General features: G+C 47.6%; 1 protein-coding gene across 1 annotated transcript in view; it reads right to left on the bottom strand.

Moving 5' to 3' along the window:
* TOGARAM1 (TOG array regulator of axonemal microtubules 1) overlaps window positions 1-25,288 on the bottom strand; it is a 778,500-nt gene that overhangs the window by 397,016 nt on the left and 356,196 nt on the right. The window contains exon 9 of the mRNA XM_078659754.1: window positions 19,882-19,980. Coding sequence (XP_078515880.1) covers window positions 19,882-19,980 — 99 coding nt within the window. The remainder of the gene's footprint in view (window positions 1-19,881; window positions 19,981-25,288) is intronic.

Below are 25,288 nucleotides of genomic sequence, written 5' to 3'. Positions count from 1 at the left end.
AGCGACGAAAGGAGCCTCCTCTGAATTGTTGTGACTGCAAGGCACCCATAGTTCGGCTGTCTCAGTTTCTTTTTTAATCTTCTCTAAGATTGTGTCCACATCAGGACCAAATAAAAAATCAGGGTTCACAGGCTGATTTAATAATGTTGTTTGAATCTCAGGTTTGAACCCAGAGATGCGTAACCAAGCATGCCTTCTGAGCATGACACTGGTGTTGATGGCCCTGGCTGCGGTGTCTGCTGCGTCCAGCGCACATTTAATGGATGCGTTGGATATTAGTTTCCCTTCTTGTATCAGTGTTTCTGCTCCCTCCTTGTAGGCATCAGGCAAATGTTGTAGCAGTTGCTCTAATGTGTCATAATGCACCCTATCGTATCTGGCTAATAGGGCCTGTGTTTTGGAAATTCTCCAGATATTAGCTGCTTGAGCAGCTACCCTTTTCCCAGAAGCCTCTAATACTTTAGACTCCTTGTCTGGAGGAGGAGCATCACCAGTAGTTTGTGAGTTGGCACGTTTACGAGCATTGGATACCACCAATGAGTCCAACCGCAGCTGTCCCTTAATGTATGTAGGGTCCACAGGAACCGGTCTGTATTTTCTTTCAATTCTGGGGTTAACAACCCTTGCTCTTGTGGTTTCCTTGAAAATGTCTCCTGCGTGTTTAAGGACACCTTTTAACATTGGCAATGTTTTAACTGATTTCTCTGAAGTGGAGAAAGTGTCAAACAAGAAGTCCTCTTCAATTGGGTCAGCATGCATGTCCACATCGTGATTTTAAGCTGCCCTTTCTATTAATGCGTTAAACACTGCTGTATCTTCTGTTGGCGAAGTTTTGACTGGATAAGAAGGAGTATCAGGAATAGTTTGTGACTCCCCCTGGTCATTAGGGTCTGTCCAGGCTTGAGTCTGGTTATCCTGATCATTGTCCGCAGGGTAAGAATATTGTTCATCATAGTAATACCCCATATCCTCATTAGAGCATGTGGGTGAGTATGCAGAAGTGTCCTGGCCATGGTACCCTACAGCCTCGAAAAGGACAGGTGATGTAGAAGAATGCCTTTTCTTTTTGAGTGGAATTTTATATGATTCGATAGGATTTTCCGACCTGATCTTTCTTTGATGAACAGTAAGTCTGCCGGTTTCGGAGTCTATAAGTAGCTTCGACTGATTATCATAGGAGGGCTCCTGGTACAGAACGTCCTCTTCCAGAGGATGACTCCTTTTTCCAAGTGACACCGTTTTGGGTGTTTCGACCCCTGTTTTCGGATCGATCGCCTTAGGGCGTGCGGTTGGAGGCAGCCAGGATTTTATCGGTGGCACAGCGTATTTAGACAGACTGACCTTTTTCGGTGCCGGCGTCGATATAGGACCGACCTCGCCCCGTCGTTTTGCCTCTGGCCTTGCGTAGACTTCGGTGCTTGTGGCATCGGAGGTGCGCTCTTTTGCCTCGATTCGACGTGCTCCTTCGAGGCGCCTTTGTGTTTTGGCTCGAGGACTTTGACGAGCTGTGGTCTGTTGACTCGGTGCTTCGGATCGAGAACCTTCCGAGCCTGTAGTCCCTTGTTTGTGTCGCTGTCCGTCGACGTCGTCGGTCGGACGTGCTTGGCTTTAGCGATGGACTTTAGCGCACCAATCTTCGGCTCGACACCCTTTATGTTCGACCCCGCAGGGTCGTCAACACTTGTTTTCTTCGTCAACTCCGACGTGTTCAAACTCTTCGATCCGAAGACTGTTTTCAGCAGTTTCGGTTTCGTTTTTGACTCGGTGGCTTTCGGTTTTGCTTTCAGTAGTGCGACCGATGGCTCGTGTGATATATTCTTAGCCGGGCCGAGACGCGGGGCTATAGAATGTTTGTCATGATCTTGGCTAAGGCCTTTTGGCAATGCCTCCACCTGAGCCTTTGGAAGTTTTATAGTGTCTTTTTCGGGCCCAGTACCCACTGCTGGGCCTGGTTCATCGCTCGAGTCGTCATCGACGGCTCCAATGGGGGACGCGTCGTCCCTTACCTCGTCGACGTTTTCCTCATCGACGTGTTCTTCGTCGTCTTCATAATAGTTGGAGTCGTGCTCCGAACCCGGATCCGACGGCTGGTCTGGATCCTCAGTCTCGACGACCTCATCGCCGTCTTCATCGAAGATATTCACCGGGTCGGGCGCTGGCTTCGTCATTGTTTGTCTCGCTGCACGTCGGAGCCTAAGCGTCTTCTTTGACCTGAATCGAGCACAAGCTAGACAGTTATCCTCATTGTGGTCAGGTGATAAGCACTTGTTGCACACCGGGTGCACATCGATGTGCGGGTATTTTGAGTTACAAAGGGGGCATCATTTGAACGGGCTCCGTTCCATCGACGATCAGGCCTCTGGTGTTGAAAAGGCCACGCGGCTCTCTTCGACGTCCTGCTCGAAAAGAACTGGAACAAGAACTCGGCACCGATCGAAATAACAATACCGACGACCCAGAAGGCCTTTTGGCCTTGTAGAAAAGTTTCCGAACTTGAGTAAAGAAAAGTACGTCCGAACCCAATGGCGGAAAAAAACAATCTGAGGATGGAGAGGATGCCCATGCGCACTGCAGTCCGGGGGAGGAGCCACCTATCTCGTGATACTTCGAAGACTCTTCCAGGTCAACAATGTAAAATCATTCGGACCCAACACTAGGTGGCGATCTATGCACAAGATATGAATTCAGCAGCCCACATGCCTCGAACTGGATGATTACTAAAGGGATACCCTTTTAAAGTTAAACAGGTGTTGGCACCCACTATGAAACTACAGAAATAAGTGTTCCAATGGTGTCATGAGATCCCCAGGCATGGACATAATAGAGCAGAGAAAACCACTGACAGAATCTTCAGACAATTCTGGTGGCCTTCAATACGGCAAGACATTGTAAACTGGAGAAATGGATGGGACATATGTATGCAAATGAAAGCTAATCATACAAAACATCAAGGTTTGTTTCAGCCTCTGCCCACCCCAGAGATGCCTTGGGAACACATCTCCATCTTTTTTATAGTGGGTCTACCAAAGATCAAGGAAGTACTACAGTGATTGTGGTCCTAGACTATCACACTAAAATAGGACATTTCATTGCATGCAAACAAGTACCTACAGCTGGACAACTAGTAAAATTACTTTTGATACACATTGTTCGGTTACATGGACTTCCAAAAAAGATCGTATCCGATAGAGATGCTGAGTTTACCGCTCAATTCTGGAGGGTGTGGTATTCCACTTTAAAAATCTCTGTGGCTCTGTCAACAAGCTCCCATTCGCAAAGCACAAGTTATTACTTGTGTAACGATATATCTGTAAGAGACATTAGTTAGTGATGAAATTAAATGAAATGAAAAATGATATTTGTCAAGCGCACGTTCACCTACGGTATCTTGGGGCTAGGGTGGGAAGGCTATCTGATACTAAACAGGAGAGCTTAGATGAAAGCTAACGAAAAAAGCCATGTTTTAAGGGATTTTCTGAAGTGAGTGTGGGAAGGAAGAAGACGAAGTGCAGGGCGAGGGAGTTCCAAAAGAGAGGGGCCTGTGTGGAAAGCCGCAATCCTCCATGTTTTTTCCGCCTAAAAGGGCAAGGGGTGAGAAGATTGTGGGTGGAGGAGGGGAGGTCACGCTGGGGAGCATATCGGTGAAAAAGAGAAGAAATGAAAGAAGGTCCCAGAGAGGAAAGAGCTTTGTGAATCAGGCAGCCAAGTTTGAAGAGGCTGCGCTGAGCCACTGGGAGCCAATGGAGGCGCTTCAGCAGGGGCTTAGTATGAGTGGATTTTGGCAGTCCATAGACCAACCTGGCTCCCTGATTCTGGATAAGTTGAAGACTTTTGGTTTGATATGCTGGTATGCCCACATATAACGAGTTTGCATAATCGATGCGGGAGACAACAAGGCCCAGGGTGATCTGGACAAGAGCTTCGTGAGAAAGAAGTCTACTGATTTTTCGAATGCGGCGTAGATGGTAGAAACAGGTAGAAACCACTGACTTAATTTGTGCCCTCATAGAGAGGTCTTTAGAGATGGTGATCCCTAGACTCCTGACAGTGTCAACAGGGGAGGGAGAGGGGCCGAGTGAGCGTGGCCAGAAAAAAGAATTCCAAGGGTTGTTATGGGGGCCGGTGAGAACTAACGCCGTTTTGTCAGGGTTAAGTTTGAGCTGATTAATATTCATCCAGGAGTTATAGATTCCTTACCTTAGAATATCCCCAGGCGTCAGACTGGATCCGGAAAAGTTTGCGTAGCAATACCCCTGCGCGCCGGCAGGCGTCATCCGCGGCTATGCGTCCGTCGTCGGCGTCGTTAGCGCCGGAATGTCGTCGTCGGAGTACTTAGACGCCGCCCTTGCGCGCTGACGTCAGTTCTGATACACAGCTTTTCCGCGCCAGATACGCAGAGCCATGATAGAACCAACACTGGTGCCATGAAACTAGGGCCCTGAAAGGGGATGACCTTAACCCTAGATATCGGTTCGCAGAACGAGGAGGGTGGGTGGGTCGGTAAGGAATCTATCACTAACTAATGTCTCTTACAGATATATCGTTACACATGTAGTAACTTGTGCATCTGAAAGAGACACGTTAGTGATATATTCCTTACCTTAGAATAGATACCCCAGCAATACCAACCCGGGTGGTGGGTCTGCGAACCAATAACCACACCAGAAAGTCCTGGAGGACGGAACGGCCAAAGAAGCCATCCCTCCGGACTTGGCTGTCCAGGCAGTAGTGTCTCGCAAACGTGTGCAGCAAGGCCCACGTAGCTGCCTGACAAATGTCCTGCATGGGCACTCCTCGGCCCAGGGCAGTCGTAGTCGCCGCGGCCCGAGTGGAATGAGCCCTCAGCCCAACAGGGGGTTCCTTCTTAGCCAAGGAGTAACACGCCTGGATGCACAAGATGATCCACCGAGAGATGGTCCGCTTGTGCACCGCCCGTCCCTTCTTAGCACCCACGTAACCAACAAAGAGTTGGTCATCCACCCGGAACTGCCGTGTGCGATCCAGACAGTAAGAGAGCGCACGCTTTGGGTCCAGACGGTGGAGCCTCTCTTCCTCTTTCGAGGGATGCGGAGGCAGAAAGAAGGTGTGCAAGGTGATGGACTGCCCGATGTGGAAGGCCGTGACAACCTTAGGCAGGAAAGAGGGTCTCGTCCGCAACACAACCTTGTCCGAATGGACAGAGAGGAAAGGAGGTGTGGAAGACAGAGCCTGGAGCTCACTCACTCTCCTGGCAGAGGTGATGGCAACCAGGAAAGCAGTCTTTAAAGTAAAAGACTGAGAGGACAGTTATGGAGCGGCTCAAAGGGAGCACACATTAGGTAAGTAAGTACAAGGTTCAAGTCCCACTGGGGCATCACGAAAGGAACAGGAGGAAACATGTGTGTGATGCCCTTCAAAAACCTATTTACAATTGGGGACTTGAACAAAGATGGCTGATCAGGTAGCCTTAAGAAGGCGGAAAGGGCAGAAAGGTAGCCCTTGATAGTGCCCAGAGCAGAGCCCTGCTGGGCAAGAGAAAGAAGGAAGAGGAGAACCTCAGAAAGGGGGGCAGAGAGTGGATCCACAGCCTTTGCTGTGCACCATGCCACAAATCTGTTCCACCTGCAGGCATATACTGACTTTGTGGAGGGAGGCCTGGCTGCTAGAATGACATTACAGACTTCAGGAGGCAAGTCAAATGGCCTCAACTGTCGCCGCTCAATCTCCAAGCTTGTAGGTGGAGACTGGACAGGTTCCGGTGGAGGACCGTCCCCTGCTGCAGCGACAGAAGGTCCTCCTGAAGAGGCAGATGAATCAGGGGATCGACAGACATGCTGAGTAGCTCTGGATACCAATATCTTCGTGCCCAGTCCGGAGCCACAAGGATAACCTGGGCCCGGTCGCGCCTGATCTTCTTCAGCACTCTGGGCAGAAGTGGTATAGGCGGAAAGGCGTACAATAGACCGCAATTCCACTCACGACGAAAAGCGTCTCCGAGCGAGTGCCGCCTTGGAAATTCCAACGCGCAGAACTGATGACATTGCGCGTTCTCTTCTGTGGCGAATAGATCTAACCAAGGCTCTCCCCACTGCTGAAAGAGACCTTGCGCCACGTCCGAGTTCAGACGCCATTCGTGATCCATCATGCACCGACGGCTGTGTTCGTCCTCCCTGGCATTCAGAGAACCTGCCAGGTGTTGTACCACCAGGGCCACGTCCTGATGTTCCAGCCACTGCCAGAGACGCAGAGCCTCCTGGCATAGGGTCAACGACCCCACCCCGCCTTGTTTGTTGCAGTACCACATGGCGGTGGTGTTGTCCGTGAACACCTGCACTACACTCCCCCGGACAGAGGGGAGGAATGCCTTCAGTGCAAGTCGGATCGCCCGCAGCTCCAGAAGGTTGATGTGGAGCTGGGACTCCGCCGGAGACCAGAGGCCTCTGATCTCCGCCTCTCCCATATGCCCCCCCCAGCCCTGGAGCGACGCGTCCGTCACAACTACGTGCTCTGGTTGGGGTAGGGAGAGGGATCTGCCACCGACCCAATCGCGGTCCGTGAGCCACCACTGCAACTGTCTTGCAGTGCCCTCCGAGATCAAGACATGGTCGGACAAGTTGCCCTGAAGCTGGGCCCACTGAAACTTCAGGTCCCACTGCAGAGCCCGCATCCGCCACCGGGCGTGATGCACCAGAAGGATGCAGGAGGCCATCAGCCCCAGAAGCCGCAGCGTCAACCTGACCGAGACTGGGGATAAAGGCTGAAAGATCGGAATCAGAGCATGAATATCCCGAACCCGCTGTTCGGGAGGATAAACCCGAAACTGCGCCGAGTCTAGAACCGCTCCGATGAAGAGGAGCTTCTGAGAGGGACACAGGTGTGACTTCGGCACATTGATGGTGAACCCCAGCAGGTGCAGGAGGTCGGCCGTAGTCTGGAGGTGGCTGACGACTGTCTGGGGCGAGCCCGCCTTCAACAACCAGTCGTCGAGGTAGGGGAAGACTGAAACCCCTAACCTGCGCAGATGAGCTGCGACCACCGCCATCACCTTCGCGAACACCCGTGGGGCACTGGTAAGGCCGAAGGGGAGCACGGTAAACTGGAAGTGCTCGTGGCTTACAGTGAACCGCAGGTAACGCCGGTGGGCCGGCAGGACGGGGATGTGAAAATAAGCGTCCTGCAAGTCCAACGCTACCATCCAGTCTCTAGGGTCCAGGGCAGCGAAGACCGGAGCCAAAGTCAGCATCTTGAACTTCTCCTTCCGGAGGAAGCCGTTGACGTTCCGTAGGACCAAGATAGGGCGTAGGCTCCCTTTGCCCTTCTTGGGTACCAGAAAGTAGTGGGAGTAACAACCACACCCTACTCCTGGCCCAGGAACGCGCTCGATTGCCCCCTTGGCCAAGAGGGCCGTAACTTGCTCTTGCAGAAGTTGCAAGTGATCCCCCGACACGCGGTGGAATTGCGGTGGCATGGCTGGAGGGGTCGTCTCGAAGAGGAGGGAGTAGCCCCTTCGGACGATTTGCAGCACCCACCTGTCCGACGTGACCGTGCACCAGTGGAAGAGGTGATGGCGAACCCTGCCCCCCACTGCCGTCACATGGGCCTGAAAGCACGGACTAGGAGGGTTTTGAGGCAGGTGCTGCAGGGTAGGTGTGGACTGGCCTCGCTGTTGTCCCCGACCGCCGGCACGGCGGTTTCCACGGCCGCCACCACTCTGTGTAGCAGTCTGCGGTGCGTGGCTGGCAGCACGTGTGGGAGCGCCCCTTCCTTGGCCGCGAAAGGCACCCGTTTGCTGGCGTCGCACCGTGCCGAGGGACCGGAAGGTGTGGGGCAGGTGGCGACGTCCGCGACTCTGTCGGAGCCGCGTGGGTGGTGTCACCCGAACCCCCGGCCGCGCCGTGCGAGCGTTGGGGTGGGTCGGGAGATCGTTGACGTCTCTCCGACCTCTCATGCCTCTTACCTGAGGAGGATCCCGAAGACCGATGCCGACTCCCGGAGCTACGAGGGCTCCGACCCCGCGACCGGTCCCTCGACCTCCTGTGGGACCGGGACCTGGAGCGGCGCAGGGCCGACTGCCGGAGCTCCAGTTGCTTGCAGGACCGCTTCCGCCTAGCTTTGGACGTCAGGGCCCTGCAGTCGGAGCAGGTGCGGTCGTCGTGGTCGAGGTCTAGACATTGAAGACACCGGCGATGGGGGTCAGTAACCGACATCAGTCGGCTGCACTTGGAGCAGGATTTGAACCCGGGCATCCCTACCGGCACCGTAGGAGTCGAAGACTCGAGTAGAAAAATGATAAAAAAGATCAAAAAGTTTAGTCAAAAAATGACTAAGGGGTAGAGCTTCTCCGGATCTGCGCTAGCTGGCGCTGAAAAAAAAAGAACTGACGTCAGCGCGCGAGGGCGGCGTCTAAGTACTCCGGCGACGTCATAACGGGGCTAACGACGCCGGACGCGGAGCCGCGGACGACGCCTGCTGGCGCGCAGGGGTATTGCTACGCAAAATTTTCCGGATCCAGTCTGACGCCTGGGGATATTCTAAGGTAAGGAATCCATCACTAACGTGTCTCTTTCAAATCTGATGGACAGACCAAAAGGTTAAATCGAACCGTGAAAAAATACTTACGTTGTTATGTAGACAGTAACACTAATGCTTGGGTCAATCATTTATGAATGGTGGAAATTGCCTACAACAGTGCCAAACATTGTTCTACTCAACGCACGCCCTACTACAGCACATATGTATTCCACCCAAGGTTTCTCCTGTTTCTACACCCCTGTCATACAGATGCTATAACAGAAGTACAAAACCAAGTGGCACATATACACGAAATCTTTAGGGAGACGCAAAGAAATTTAAAGAAAGCATAGGATCAATATAAGAAGATGGCGGATCGCCATCAAAGACCCGGTCTGCTGTATAAGAAAGGAGACGTTGTACGGTTGTCAACCAAAAACATTCAGTTAAAAAACCCAGTGGGCTCAATCCTAAATACATATGTCCTTACAAGACCCTTAAATGCATCAAACCATTGGTAGTTAAATTGGCATTACCATCCAATTTACGCATCCAACCGGTCTTTCATGTACCCATGCTTAAACCTTTCAGTTCTCTTGTAAAGAAAACGCCTGTTCCCATATGGGTTAATGGCGAGAAGGAGTATGAGGTACGTAAAATACTAGATACCAAAATGAGAGGAGATATTTGCTATCATGGAAGGGCTATGATCTGGAAGAAAATTCATGGGAACCAGCAAGTGGGATACACGCCCCTAAATTGATAGAAGCTTTTCATCGGAGACGCTTGCAAAAGCCTTGACTATGTCAGTGTTCTACTAAAAGGGGGTAAGTGGTGTCACGATTCGCGGGTGTGTTGGGAATGCACTGTGAACACTGCCCGAGTCCTAAGCGAGGTCGGGCAAGATATAGAAAGGACTTCATACTACAATGCCCATAATCCTTGGCGGAACTGACGTCAATGTCGCGGGAGACCGGAAAGCGTTATCTTTGCTTCCGTCTCCTTCGGCATTGCCGATTATTCTGGAGCCTGAGTTTCTCAGCCCGTGGAGGCGCTTCTTGTTCCTGCTTTATTTGGGTCACGGTCTGGTAAGGGTGCGGTTGCACCAATATTTGCTCTGCTTCATTTTTCCGTTTGGAGGACATTACGATTTTCTATGAGTCGAGGAGAATCCTTCGTGTTAAAACATTGGGGTCATTTGCATATCCAGCTCTCGATATGGAACAAAGTACTTAACTAACATTGCAGGTATTTTCCTATCTGATGATTCATACTCTTACGGTGAAATTGACTACAATTGATGCTATCAAGAGGTGGACATACTTGAGCATCGATCCAACCCTGAAGAGTAGGTTGATCCAACACAAACGACTAATACACCTCACAGACCTTATCCACAGCTCCAGAAAGGAAGCACTTATACTCTCTGTTGACGCGGAAAAAGCGTTTGACAGGGTTCACTGGCCATTTCTATTTGAAACACTCCGCCGGTTTGTCTTTGGGGAAGGGTTCTTAGCCTGGACAAAAGGCATTTACAACACCTCCAGGGTATCTGTCAGTGTCAATGGGTGCTCCTCCAGGACCTTCCCCATTTACAGGGGAATAAGACAGGGGTGTCCACCATAGCTATTGCTCTTTGCGCTCTACATGGAGCCGATGACGCAAACAATTAGAGACAACCCACTGGTCTCTGGGATTCGGCTGGGGGCAGATATACACACCATAATCTTATATGCTGACGATGTGATCCTCTCCCTGAAAAGCCCAGCGACTTGTATTTCAGCCCTGGTGGACGAATTTAGATGCTTTGGTGGTGTGTCGGGGTTTAACGTGAATCTTACTAAATCCCAAATATTAAACCTCTAAACCACCCCTGCTGTGGTGGCGAACCCAACTACATAAATTCCATTCACCTGGGCAGAGGACACCATACCATACCTAGGCATCCTACTGGCACGTACGCCCAGGAAAACGCTAACGGTCAACTATGGCCCTCTCTGGAACAAACCAATAAAGCTCTGGCTACCTGGGCCCGGACGGCCCTTTCATGGGCAGGGCGTATCGCTGCGGTCAAGATGGCGATCTTGCTGCACATACTCTATGTCTTGTAGATCATTCCACTGTTCCCATCCCCAGTGACTAAGAAACTTGCAGAGAGCCATTAATTGCTTCATATGGGGCAGTAAGCAGCCAAGTCTCAATTTTCACCAGATTGCTAAGCCTGACGCAGGATGAGGAATGGGGGTACCGGTGGTTCTGAGATATTTTCAAGCGTTCCAACTACACTACATTTTAGAGTGGAATCGCCCCCTCTCAGAGAAACACTAGTTATTCATGGACCAAACAATTGCAGGAGTGAACATTTGGAGAGAGATGTGGCTTCATCGTAAACACAGGGCGAGTGGGCTTTACTCCTCCATGGTAACGGCAACCACCTTAAAAGTATGGGATGTTACAGAGATCAAACATGGTTTTACCACATTCCCTTCACCGATGAGGATGCTGGTGGATAATCCCAAATTCCCCGAGGATGTCAATCAGAATCATTTCAGCGGTGGCGTGAGAAGGGATGTAAGAGGGTAGGCTCACTATTTGATCAGGACAGGATCATTCCCTTTGATCAGCCCATAGAAATTATGCACTACCGACATCTGACCTCTTCATATACAATCAGGCACTTCACTGAGTAACTTCACTGGGCATGAGACCTAGGGCATCTCGTCAATTGGTTCAATTAAAAAAATGGTTCATAACAAAAAAAACTGAAAAAAACATAGGTTTCAGGGACGTTATACTTAGAAATTAGCATTTAACAAACCTTGGAAATTCACTGGAAAAAACACAGGTTTCAGGGACGTAATAGTTAGTTAGACATTTCACTCGTACAAAACCAGAGGAATTTGGCCGTTATAGTTAATTGAGCTAACTATAACTCGCGCCCCAGCAATACACTGCTGATGACATCACATATTACATCACTCATGACATGGTCAGTGACATCACCAAGAGGTACGTTTGCAGAGTGGTGTAAAAAGGGGCGTGGCCTCAGACCACCACTCAGCAATCACACTGTGCGGGGCTTACTGGAGGTACCTGGTGGGCTAGTTGGCCCCTAAGGACCCTTAAGATTGTAGGGGACTTTATCTCCCAACCCAGAAGGCACCAGGAGGTGCGTTTGCAGAGAGGGGACGGGGCCTCCGGCAAGATGCCGGCTTTTTCTTTATCGGCCCGGGGGACCCCATCCCCCGGGGCTTTGCTTCTTTGCCTTTAAAAAAATAATATTTATTTTTATATGTCAATGGTAGGGGGTCACTTGCCCCCCCTTCCCAGGGCCTCTTTTGGCCCCGGAGAACCCATGCCCCAGGGCCAGCCCTCAAGTTGGGGGCAGGGGGAGCCCCAATGCTACCGGCTCCCCGCTTCCAGCGGGAGCCGGCATTGCTTCTGGGCAAAGGGAGCTGCAAATATGCAACTCCCATTGCCCAAAAGCAATTCTGCTTTGTTTCATGGAGCGAGAGCAGGTGTCCTGCTCTCGCTTCCACGAAGCAAAGCAGAAGTTTGCTATGGCCGGGCGGGAGCATTGCTCCCGTCCTATCATAGCAAACTGCAATGTCCCGGGAGTGGGCATCCTGGGACATTGCTAGAGCCGGCCCTGGGGGGTAGCCGTCCCCATGGCCATAGAGGGTTCCAGGAGTGGGGTCGTCCCCCCTCATATGCAATGCCCTGGGGAGGTGGTGGTCCCCGGGGGTCCACAACAGACCTCCAGCTTCTTATAATTAGTGCCCCGGGGAGCACATGGGGGGCTCGAGCCCACACTCCTTTATGTTAAGCAGAGCCCGGGGAGGCGGTGATCCCCGGGGCTGCGGTTGGGCCGCGAGCCCCTGCATTTCGATAAGTATCGCCCCGGGGAGGTGGCGGGGGCTATGGGCGCCCCCGCATAAATATACAGGAATGTCCCAGGGACCTGGACCACCCGTGGGCTCATTAAAACGTAGCGGGGAGACCGCGCTTCGTTTTTTTTAAATTTCCGCGACGGGATTTGCGTACCGTAAGCAAATCCCGTTGAAAGAAAATTTGTAAATATGCTTTTTTGGGCCCTGGGAGTCCCTGTGGGGCCCCCTGACCAGGTCTAGGAGGTCAGGGTGTTTCTACCCTGCCTCCTTTTCTTTTTATCATTTTGTTCCCTTTTTGCTTGTGACTGGGTTTTACCGAGTCACAAGATGGCTGCCAACACTTCTTGGTTTGAAGTGCTGGCAGCCAATCAGAATGCAGCTCGAGGGTTCGCGGATCCACCGCAGTCACCAGATATCGATATTTTTTAATTTCTCAGGAAGTACTAAACAGATTTACACCATTTAAAGCAAAGAGTGCACTCCGGACCAAGAGCTACCCTTTCTGCCACATTTGGCCTATTTCCGTTCCGCAGTTTGGGCTGTAGCCGTGACAAAAGTTTCCTATGGAAATTACCATGGAGAAAACGCGTTTTGGGACTCCCCTTTTTTCTCACCCCGCTTAATGAATCACCCCGTAACTTTCAAGACAGGAGTTGACTGGAGCGCTCCATTAGTTTTGAAAATGTCGCAAAGATTTGTCAACCGGCGTCGAAGATATTGCAAAAGAAAAAACCCTTTTCCTATGGAAACATATGTCCTATGCCTGTGCCTGTTGTAGAATTAAATGGCAAGCACTTCTATATTTTAAAACTAAGAGATCAACATGATCTGTTTGCCTATGTTCGATGTATTCATAGCTCTGGGATGTGCATAGGGTGATAAAGTGTGGAGGACAAGTATGCCACAAAGCGAAATTGAATGTAAAACAATATACAGCAAGATTTAGAAATGTCATCTCGTGAGACTACGTTGAGGGGGCCATTGTGAATCTTCCATATAAAAGGAGAAAGCAAAGAGAATTTAGGGCCAGATGTAGGTGGGCAAATACCGGCCAGTAACAGTGAAATTCGTTAAATTTCACCGTTACCGGCCTGTATTTAGCCATGTGGGATGTAGGGAAGGAATCGGTAATAAGGAATCGGTAAATACCGATTCCTTATTGGCCTTGCATTTAGGAATCGGTAATACCGATTCCTTAGATGCAATGTAGGTAGCACTTAAAACAGTGCACCTCCGCTTTAAGGAATCGCTATTTACCACCAACTTCAAGTTGGTGGTAAGTAGCGATTTCTTTTCACAAAGCCCTTTTTTTGCTTTTTGAAATGTGCCATACATCCATGCCCTTAGGGCATGCATGTGTGCCACATGTGCACACAAGCACATTTTCAGTGGTGCAACAGGGTGTCCTTTTGACACCCTGGCACCCTTTAAATACCTCCCGGTATTACCGATTCGGCAATACCGAATGTCTTCACATTCATTCCTATGGGCCTAACAAGCCCATAGGAATTAATGGGTAGATATTTGTTATTACCGAATCTCAAATACCGATTCGGTAATAACCAATATAAGAATTCTGTATTTTTTTACCGAATTCTTACCTACATCTAAAATACCGATTCCTAAATACCGAATCGGTAAAGTTCCGTATTTAGGAATCGGTATTTCCCTATTACCTACATCGGTCCTAAATTGTTTCCCATAATTACTGCTTGTCTTGGAAAAGCTGGAGAATTTGAAACTATGCTTGTTTTTGTTGGCATCCTTAGTCACTAAAACTGTTCTTGGGAATCTTAAAAACATTATATATTTTCCCATGGACTTGAATGATTTGTTTGCCAGGATTTGCTGGTGGACTCTATGCACCCAATGGAATGAACATTTCTGAACTGGGAGTAATTTTATATAATGGTCAAGTTTATCAAAGACTGAACTTTTTGCCAATTTAATTTTGTGAACTTTAGCGGGTTGTGAGTGCTCAAATTCATCTCCTATGATACAGTGACATTTCATTTGTTGTTCTAGAGTGTTAGAAGTAGGGTGAGTTTTTTCTAACATGCTTTTTCATTATTTTTCTCTATAGAAAGTGTCAGCATCATAAGTATTCACTGTGGTCTTTTATCAGTACTCTTGTTTTAAAAGAAATTGAAGGAGTAGCTGAAAAATCTGATAACTTACATTTTCTTCTGCCAGACCAAAATAAAGAAGTTGTGTTTATCGAAAACCGACGGGACGTGAAGAATACCTCACACCAGCTAAAATAGCCTCTTAACTTACTCTCTCCTCACAGGCAATCAGAGTAACGGAAAAGCCCCAATGTTTGTAGTATGCCACTTGGCTATGGGAGTCATTTTTTCACAGTAGAAGAGACATGTTCAACAGAATGTAGCTTTTATGGTTCTTCTAGTATATGACTTATCAGCAAACTAGATGAATTAAGAAATGTCATGAGCCTGAAGGGAGAGTTAAGGATGCAGTGGTAAGAAAAAGCATTAGGCGGGAGAGGCTAACTAATTAATAAAACTATGTTCTAAACTTCCACAATATTGTGCTTAAGCACCCACATGCACTTGATTGCCCCCTACAATGCCATACTGCTTCCTTTCTTTAATCTCTCGCTGTCAAATACTCTATATTAAATTATTCTGTTTCTTTGATGTTTGTGTTTATGAAATGATAATGTAATAAAAGTGTTTTATTTGGGGTGGGATATGACAAACTCTTGCATCCAGTTCACCAATATATCTTCATCATGGGTTTCTGTACGTCTTTTGACTCAGAGGCACTGTCCTCCACCAGCCCCTGGACATTTGGCTCCCATTACAGAGCTCACAAGCAACCTCACATCAGACAGTGCAAGTGTAGGAAAGTGACCCTTTTTGGCACGGTCACCCCATTTTTGCCTGGTATTCGATGCAATTATGAATGGAAGTGCACAGGGTTCCTGATATCCAGGTCCCCAGTGCCAAATCTCTTTCCCAAAACGGTACAATTGTTCCCTCAATTGGCATTACCTTTGGCACCCCTGTGCGTCTCTAGTAAATGGTACCCAGGTACCTAGGGCATGGGTACCAAAGAGGCTACTTAAGGGCTGCAGTATATATTGTGCCAACCCATGCAGACCGCCATTGCAGGCTGCTTGGTGCATATAAGAATGAAAGTGCCTACAGACACTGCATGCAGTATATGTAAGTCTCTCCTACAGAAGGCCTTACAGCCCTACAGTAGGGTGCACTACACTGCATGTGTGGGCATATCTGCAATAGTAGATGTGCCCCTGTGTTGGCCAGTTCAATTACTGCCAGTACAAGTGACAAGGGAAGACATTTTTAAGTAAATGTGCTGGACACTGGTAAAAACGAGTTCCCTAGCTACATGATGGCTTCACTGAAACCAAAGATGTATGGTATCAAACATCTTGTATTAATGAACCCACACTGATTCCAGTGATGGATTTATTAAAACATGCACTCAGATAGATAGAAAACCTTTTATTGCACAATTAATTAAAATCATTGCATTTCATACAAAAAAACTTAAAAGCAATTTCCGTTCTCTATTAAAAAGGAGTTCATATTAAAAGAGAAATCATGACTGGCATGGCTGAAATTCATGGCGGTCGTGTGCTGATAAAATACATTTAATCTCAGACATGTGTTTTACAAAACAGACAGCCATCTAGGCCGAGTCACCCTTCATACACTCCTCTAGGGCCTCTTGACATGCACCCAGAGGGCACCATAGATGTGCCCCCTGAAAGTCTACCAACTTCTAGTGTGCTGGCTGACTGGTCCCGACCAGCCTACCACCACAGACAAGTTTCTGACCCCCAGAGGTGAGGGCCAACACTCTCAGAAGGTCAGGTACAAAGCCTGCTCTGGCAGTGGGTGTTTTACACCCCCTTACAGCAGGATGACCTCTAAATTTGCATTCCAGGGCAGAGGGCTTCTTAAAGCCCATCACCTTTGGTATGCAAATCTGGCTTCCCTCAGAGAAATGCCACACCCCATGACCAGAGCCCATTTGGCACCTGGACAGGCAGGAAAATTAGTAGCCAGAGAGGCGTGTTCATTCTCAGGCTAGTTCTACACCTAGGGTGGGCTAACTTTGATGTGGACACGACATTTCAGAGTCTGCCATCTTTGTGATGGCAGAATTAGGAACTCTAGGACAGGGTTATGCCCACTTCCCTCAGGAAGTGGTCATATAGGAGGCGTAGTGACCCCAGGGGCAAGTAGCCCATTGGCTGCTCCTCTACACTTCCCTAATGCCCTTACATTTAGTATTTATGGGAGCTCCTGGCACCATAAAAGCAGACCCTGCTGACCTGAAAGAAGACGGACGATAAACAGCCACAAGAAGCAAAAACAGAAGACCAGCAACTCACTTGGCACCCAACATGTCTGCTGTCCTCGATAATTGCGCCAAAGATGACTTGCCCGGCATATGTATGTGCCTCCAAAAGCCTGGGAGACCTTCACTGCTCCCCTGCATCTTGCACTTATTAGCACTTCTGTTTTTGTGAAGAGGTTGCTCCTCTGGATGCTCTGTTACCTGCCCAGATTTGTTTACTGCAGCAAGCGCCGTTCACCATGAGCCGGGTCAGTATGTGAGCAGTGGTATCAGTGAAGAGTGCCTTTAAGCTTTGTATGCGAAGGCCAGCTTATTAATGTGAAGCGTACAGCCTGAGCCTATTTCCCAGAGGCAAACCTGCAGCACCTCTTGGCTTTTGATTTACTACGCGCACTGATTTACACTTACGACCCGTCTGATGGTGACAGGGAAGCCACCTGCGGTCTCCCACACTGTCGGAGCCTCACTGCGTGACGGTCGATGTTCTTTTTTTTCTTCCCTTGTCCTAAAGTGGCCAGAATAGATGGGAGGGAGTAGTCTGATCAGTGTACATATGATTCGGATATACACACCACAGATGTTTGAGGGCTGTGTTACTCCCTCTTGTGTGCATCAGTATTGGACTACCTTCTGTATGGACTGATATGGATTACTGAATATTGGAGCCACATATATTTAACAAGTGATTTAGTGTGGAAGAGAAAATAAGTTTGTTCATTTGTTTTTCTGTATGTACATTTTATATGGTGTGATGTTTTGTTTATGTACTGAATATTTGTTTGCCTGATAAATAACATCTGATACTTGGAATTGGTGTTTGCTCATGATTCCAGAATTAAACAAATATACGTTGGTTGGGATAGTGACACCCAGCCATAGAGATCAAATTATGTTTACTCTATTAGAGTGATCCTTGAATTTGTTCCCACACATTACCATGTTTATATGTTTTCGCGAGCATCCTGCAGGCACCCCAGAATAACTGTAAGACCTCCAGACCGCCAAAAACTTGACACCAGAGATCACTACTGAACCAGTGTCCTTTAGCCCAATTTGAAGTGGGCCAACAGTGCCAGCGTGGTTCCCAGACCCTCCAGACTCAAAGCCCACCTTGGATTTCCCAGCTGTGGAACTTCCCAATGCAGCATGCTGCCTCTTTGTGCTGGCCCCCTTTAGCACAAGTGTCTCTGGTGACAAAAACCGGAAGCCTCAGGGCACCTCTGCACCAGGCTGCTCGGCCCGAGCAGAAGAGGTCCAAAGGTATCCCCACGTCCCCAAGCATCACGAGACCTGAGCCCCCTTGTTGGTTCAGTCGGACTAGCTCCCCCAAGCCATACATGCACCACCTTCATGACCGGACCTAACCCCACTGACTTCAAATGGGCACCCAATGCTGTATTGCACCTCTGCACCCAGCCGCCCCAGTGCGGCCCGAGGTGATCTGTTGGTGCTGTCTTGGACCCTGCCCTATACTCACCTTAAGTCCAGGGGATTGTTGTCATAAGTCGCTGTAAAGAACTTGTATGCAGTATTTGTTTTTCCTCCGTAGGATAACATTGCCACCGCTGAAAAGTGTTCTAAGTGTCTACTTCTAAAAACTATAAAACTATAAATATTTGCATCTCAAAATGTCCATACCTGTTCGCAATGATTTTGGCGCCGTATATTATATAACGATACGTGTTAATTTTATAAATTGGAGTGGGTCTCCTTATTGAGTTGTGTGCATCATTTATTGACTGTGTGTGTGTGCTGCAGATGTTGAACACTCCTCTCTGATAAGACTAAGGCTGCTCGCCCACACTACCCCCTAAGAGGGCACCTTGGGATTGCTAGAGGTATCCCCTGTCCACTTATAAGGAATACTGGACTCTTTGCAGAGATACCTAATTTTTGTATACTATATAAAGAGCCAGCATCCTACAGCAAGTCTGCAATTAAATTTGCTCGAACAGCACCAGTCATATGCCTTTCAAGATCGCACATGCAACTTCACTTTTGATTAGCCCTCATAATTAACCATAGTTTTTCAAACTAAAAATGATACGTGTACATTAAATTTGACTTGACAGGGTTTCAAGCATAAAAATGCAAGAAAACCTTGGATTTCACACCAGTGACTATTTTGAGGAATTGTGGGTAAGCACTTTTTTTAACTGTCTTTTATGCACTGCATGTGTGTCTCATTGTAAGTCTGTATACTAACCTGTGGATAGAATTATATTTTTACTGTAATAAGGAAATGTTAGGGGCAGCATAACAACAGTGGAGTGCATAATTTTCTACATGGGTGCAGAATTCATTGGCAGTGTTCCTCTAGCGGGTCAGTTTTTAGCTTTGCTATTGCCCTAGAACCATATGAAGCTTCTGAATTTACACAACGGAAAAACAGATCAATTTCAAAGCCCTCTGCATCGCCTTTAAGGCCTACATAAACATGACCCTGATTATCTGATTGACTGCTTCCGCTGGTATACCCCGTCCAGAAATCTTCGGTCCTCTTCACACAAGTTGGTGGAGGTCTCCAAACCCAGACTCTCGAACTGGGGTGGTAAAAGCTTTATAAACATCACAACCACACTGTGGAATAGTCTGCCTATCAAGCTTAAACATTTGCAGACTTAAGACCTGATTATTTACTGTATAATTTTTCATATTTAGACACAAGCCTTTACGGAATCTCAAAGATGTCATGCGGTTGGATGTCAGGTGCCTAGATGCCTCAGAGTATTAGCTGTGCTATACAAGTAAATAAATAAATACAAAGAAAACATGCAAGTTCCACTATACTTTACTACGTTTGGAGTACTGGAGAGAAAGAAATCTACCATGGTTTTGAATAAAAACCCTTTTACTCGACTATATTTAGGGTATCTGAAAGAAAAACACCATGAATGTGTTTAATGAGATTTCTGGACTTGTAGTAACACTGGCAAAATGCCCGTACAGTCTAACATTTCACCAACACCTATGAATCAGACAGAAACACAAAATTAGACTACTGTGTGAGGTGATGGAAAGAAGAGGTTACAATGGTAGAAATGATAAAAATACGATCACAGTTGTATAAAATGGTGCAATACTTTTAGTTTTGCATACATTTAAATTTTCGGAAAATTAAAACAGAGAAATGTGTAAAAATGAATACCTTTTCCAACAATCACGACTGAATCTTCAGGAAGGGTATTGCTTGAAATGGAGTCAAAGGTGTTCATTTGCTGTAAACTCGCTGTGGGCCCTGTAAATCCTAAACATTGCAAAACAATAGCTTTTAGATGTAAAATCAAATATAGAAGCAAGTCATCCACTTTTTCCCCACGTAAGGCAATATACACTGTAAAGTTTTAGTTTTAAAAACAAAAGTTAGACAAATGTTGAACCACTGACATGATGGATTATTTCGATAATGTGATTTATGTAACTCTTAGACCATTACATATATACAGCTCTAATGGATGGAAGCAAGGTTATTGACCTGCTTCGGTGACTCAATTTGATTTCCTTGTACAGCACATTGTTCGCATATGGGAGGAGCTTGGCTCCTACTACGAGGGGGCCATACTGGAAAGGATTCAGTTTCAGTATTTTTATTGGTTTTATGTTTTGATCACTTCCACCCTTCTTGATTTAATTTGTTTAACTTTACCAGTAAGACTCTCGATCAGGGGACCCTGCGACTAGAGTCAGAGGTTGCTGGAGCCCGGTTTGCACTGCCCGTTTCTTAGCCCATCTGATTTTACATTTTGCACTCATCAGCGCTAATTGGACACGTCCACCCGTCTTTGCATGGTGGCCTATTTAAACTGAGCGAGACTGCGTCCGCGCAGCTAACGTACGCCACTAGCAAACCCATCTGCGCTTGGACTGCATTCAGCACCAGCCACCCTGCCTCTACAGCCCCCGATGAAGTATTCGCTACAAAGTACTCCAGTAAGGGGCTATTCACCATCGACATCAAGGGTAAGAACTCCAATTGCCTATGTTTAGACTTTCGCGTTCCACCTAGACACTTTCGAACGACTTGTCAATGATTGAATTCGACTGCCCTCAATCTTAAAAGGAGCAAAGTTAACTATGCCCACTAGTCTTGCCAGCACTTCCAAAAGAAGAAGCAAAAAGCTCTGCTGCAATCTTTTAAATGCCAGGTCTTTAGTGAAGCACAACACAGAGTTTGCTGGGCTCATAGAAAGTCACAGAGAAATGGTCCGATGCTGCCTCAGACCCAGATATTCTTGAGGAAGTCCCTGTAGGGTTTGCTTGTCACATGTTAAATGGACCTCTAAAGAGGGGAGGAGGTTTAGAAGTTATTTAGCATAAACCCTTCACAGCCACCTCAGCCACTGTACCTGCTACCACCTGTGAAGCTCTTTCATTTAGCTTTCAATGCTCCAAACAGAATTGTTTTAAGGGAATTCTACTTTACAGAGTTCCAGGTCCTAAAATTGCCTTCACTGCAAACCTAGGCTCCTTACTGCACAGCAGTCTTTGCACATATAATTTCACTATGTTTGGCGACTTTACCTTCCACCTAGTCTTCTACGGACTCTGACACGGCTGGCCTAATGGATATCATAACAGTACAGGCCTCATACAACTAGTACAGAGCTCCACTCATGAAGCTGGCCACACACTGGATGGCATTTTTTCGAACCACCCCAATCTAAAATATACAGGGTCCTTACCACTCAAATAGTTGGATCACTCAGCAGTCATATTTGTTTTTTTCTTACCACCCCTATCAAAAATATACTTGGGTTCCTTAACACTCAAATGGTCAGATCACTCAGCAGTCATATTTGAATTATCCTTCCCATCAAACCTTCAAGCCGCTCCTATCCCAATAGTCCTTAATAACTTGTGCTTGGAATACAATTGAACGTGCTGCATTTAAAAAACAGCTCGCCACCTTCCTCTCATCATTACCAGATGACATCGAATTAGCGACTTTTATACGGACTAGCTCCATTCAGCGTGCACCTTTCTTGCAACCGAAAAAAAGAATACAACCCAAATCATGGTCATCCCACCGCACATTGGAATTTGGATGAACTCAAGGAGAGGAACTTATCTGCAAGCGCCAGGAGCGCTTATGGAGAAAGAGCTACAATAGCTCTGAGAAGGACAAATATAAACAATGCCTCTCCGCGTATAAATCCGTACAAGTCAAAGCAAAGGTGGATTATTATACTAATCAAATAACTGTTGCAAAAAAGTCCACTAAAGAACTTTTCAGGAGGATATCTAAACTGGCATCTCCTTGCATACCGAAGGTTCCCAGTAATTAAACTCTTTGTGATGAGACTGCCTCATCTTTTCTGAATAAATTGGAATGAATATTCCACGCTGTTAAATGTACAAGGGCTGCGACAGGTAAGGCCCAACCCCCAGTATGAAAAGAAACAACACAAACTACGTCAAGCCCTCAAATACAGCAGATTTCTTCCCCAAATTCACTACGCTCTCACCTAAACTGACCACAGACTTAATACAAGCTGTTAAATCAGGATCTCCCCTGTCCAGCAACAGTGATTAAAATGGCCACGGACCCTATAGCTGAGAACTTACTTCACTGTATAATTCCATGTTAAAAGCCTATTTTCCTAAAGCTTGGAATAAAGCATCCACCCTCCCCTTATTGAAAAAGCCTAATCTGCCAAAACTAGTTGAAAGGGCCATGAACAATCATCTATCTCAGTTAATTCATGATCACCAGTAATAAGATGCCTCACAATAAGGCTTCAGGGGAGGCCATAGCACAGAATCAGCTCATATTAAATCCACTGAAGAAGTCAGAGGCCCTAGATGCAAGGGGCCGCATTTGATACAGTCCATCATGAGCTTTTGATGGACCATTTGGCAGAGAATAGAGTTCAAGGAACAGCTTGGACATAGTTGAGTTACTTTGTCTCAGGGAATCAATCAGTATCTTCTGAGTTCTTTGTCTCTGAGCCTTTTTTCTCTTCTCTGCGGTGTCCCTCAGGGGTCATCGCTGAGTCCCACTCTATTTAATGTATATGTGTCATCACTAGCGTAATGAATTAGATCCTTCTGCTTCTCTCTTACATCCTATGCCGATGATACACAAATAGTTGTGTCCTCATCATCTAATCAAGAAAGAGAAACAGGTTACAAATGTCATGACTGTATGTTGGCACTAAGTATCTGGATGAGTGACAATTGTTTAAAGTTGAACTCTGGAAAAATAGAAGTGACCATCTTCGGAAAGAACACCTCTTTCTGGTCCCTTACGTGGTGGCCAGACGTAATAGGGCCCTTACCAATGCATGTCAAAAAAGCTAAAAATATAGAAGTCCTAATGGGCAACAGACTCACCTTTGGAGATCAGGTGAATGCAGTGGCGTTGTCCACTTTTCTCACACTGAGGATGATTAAAAAGATACTACACCCGTTACCCTGGGAATGTCAAAAAATGGTAGTAACCTCCCATGTTTTGTCAAAGCTTGACTACTGCAATGGGCTATATGTCAACATGCAGTATAAACACCTTAATAAACTGCAATTGCTGAAAAACGCTGCAGCCAGACATCTGTCAGGCATACACAAATTCAAGTCAGTAAAAAACAAAAATACAAAACTCCACTGGCTCCCGATAAGACCTCAGATTAAATCCAAAGCTCTCCATATGGCCTTCAAGGCACTAGAGGAGTGTGTGAAAATTCATCTCGGGCAGAGATTCAAATGGTACATTCCCAACAGAACCCTTCCCTCTCTTGGAACCAAGACTCTCGTAGTCTCCAAATTAAGCGAGCCAATTGGGGCGGCAGAAGCTTTATCACCTGCACTGCCATTGCCTGGAATGAACTTCCCTTCCACGCCCATTCCTCTTCTAATCTGATCACTTTTCGGAAGACTCTGAAAACATGGCTATTCAACAACTAGGCCTGGCATCTTCATATCCCTGCTTCTGCCCAGTGCTGCACTGAGCTAACGACAGGACACCCTTGGGTAAACGTTGCGCTTTATAAATCCATTTAACATAACATATATAGCCAGATTCCATATAAAGATCTGCTCATTTCGCCCACTCGATCTCTAGCTGTACTCTGATGTGATTGTTCACTTGTCTCATGTTCCTTAAAACCTTGCTGCAGTAATGCGACTTAATATATCCGCCATCCTTTCTGTTCTCTATATTTAGCATGAGGGTCCTAAGAAATTTTATTTGTCACTAGAGGAGTTGTTGAGAAGTAAGGGAATTTAGAATGACTGACATTTTTTATAAAAACTTGAAAGACTTTAGACAGCATATTTTTAAACATCACCAAATACAAATAAAGTTTGAGAAAAACAAAGTATGGCATTAAGGAACACGACTCTGCACCGAAACGATGATTAAAATATGAAAACTTGATGTGCCTTATCGATTTAACAAACCACAGAGTTGAAGGATTATGCAGGGGTTTCAAGTCCAGTCCCTCAGAGGTGAAGAACTTGTAGGATAACCATTAACTGTGATACTATGTAGTCTGCAAGTATGATTATCTATGGCTGCTTTCAGGTCATACACAAAGCGTACGTAGCTCTGATGGCTCTTGACCTTGCCTGCAGGCCAGGTCGCTCCCCACACCGCAAAGCTCCACCTGTGTGTCCATGCCCTCTCCCTCCACGCTCCCGCTGCTGCCGTGAGTTTGAGTCCCTCTGAGCCTGGTTGCTCCTGGGCTCTCGCCTGCGCTTGCCTTTCCTTTATAGTTCTCCTCATCTGCTTCATTTGGTAACATTGCTGTACTTATTTTTGTTAGCTTGTAATTGCACACTTTGTGCCGTATCCCGCTCCCTCTCCTCCCCCCTTTTTTCTTCTGTGTCCTCCCGCCGCTGCTCCCCTGCGGCCCTGCCCCTTCGCCAGCTGATTCGCCACCCCGCTCCCGCCTCCCAGCTGCTCCTCCTTCTCTGCCCGCCTCAAATGTCTGCGCCCGTCCGCGTCTGGACCGCGCCCAGCCCTAGAACCCCTGGACCCCGCGAACGCCACGACACCAGACTCCACTACGACGCCATCACCCTCAACACACTCAACACTGGCCGAAACCACACCTGCTTCCAGGCCGCCCCGAAACGGACCCTTCTCCTGCCGCACCTGCAGCTTCACCTGTGACAGAACCATCAAACCTCCAAGGACGGGACCCAACCACCTCAGCAGCATACTCCTCAACACCCGCTCCGCACGCAAACACGCCGTCGAGCTCTGGGATCTGCTCGACACCTCCGCCCCAGACGTTGCGTTCCAGACAGAGACCTGGTGGAACGACTCCTCGGCACCTGCCCTCGCCATAGCCATCCCGGACGGCTACAAGATCACCTGCAGGGATCGCGCCAACGGAACCGGAGGAGGAATAGCCATCGTCCACAAGTCCACCCTCAAGGTCGCCACCCACGCAGACGACACAGTCAACGCCGCCGAAAACACCTGCACTTCCGGATCCACACCGACCCAAACACCACCCTCAGAGGAACACTCATCTACAGACCCCCGGACCCCAGGCTCAGTTCAGCGACTCCCTCGCCGACCTCGCCAGCACCCACGCACTCGCCTCCACGGA

Source organism: Lissotriton helveticus, chromosome 9, assembly GCF_964261635.1.
Source record: "Lissotriton helveticus chromosome 9, aLisHel1.1, whole genome shotgun sequence".
Lineage (NCBI taxonomy): Eukaryota > Metazoa > Chordata > Amphibia > Caudata > Salamandridae > Lissotriton > Lissotriton helveticus.
The sequence above is the reverse complement of the archived record's forward strand: the minus strand, read 5'-3'. Positions and strand labels throughout refer to the sequence as shown.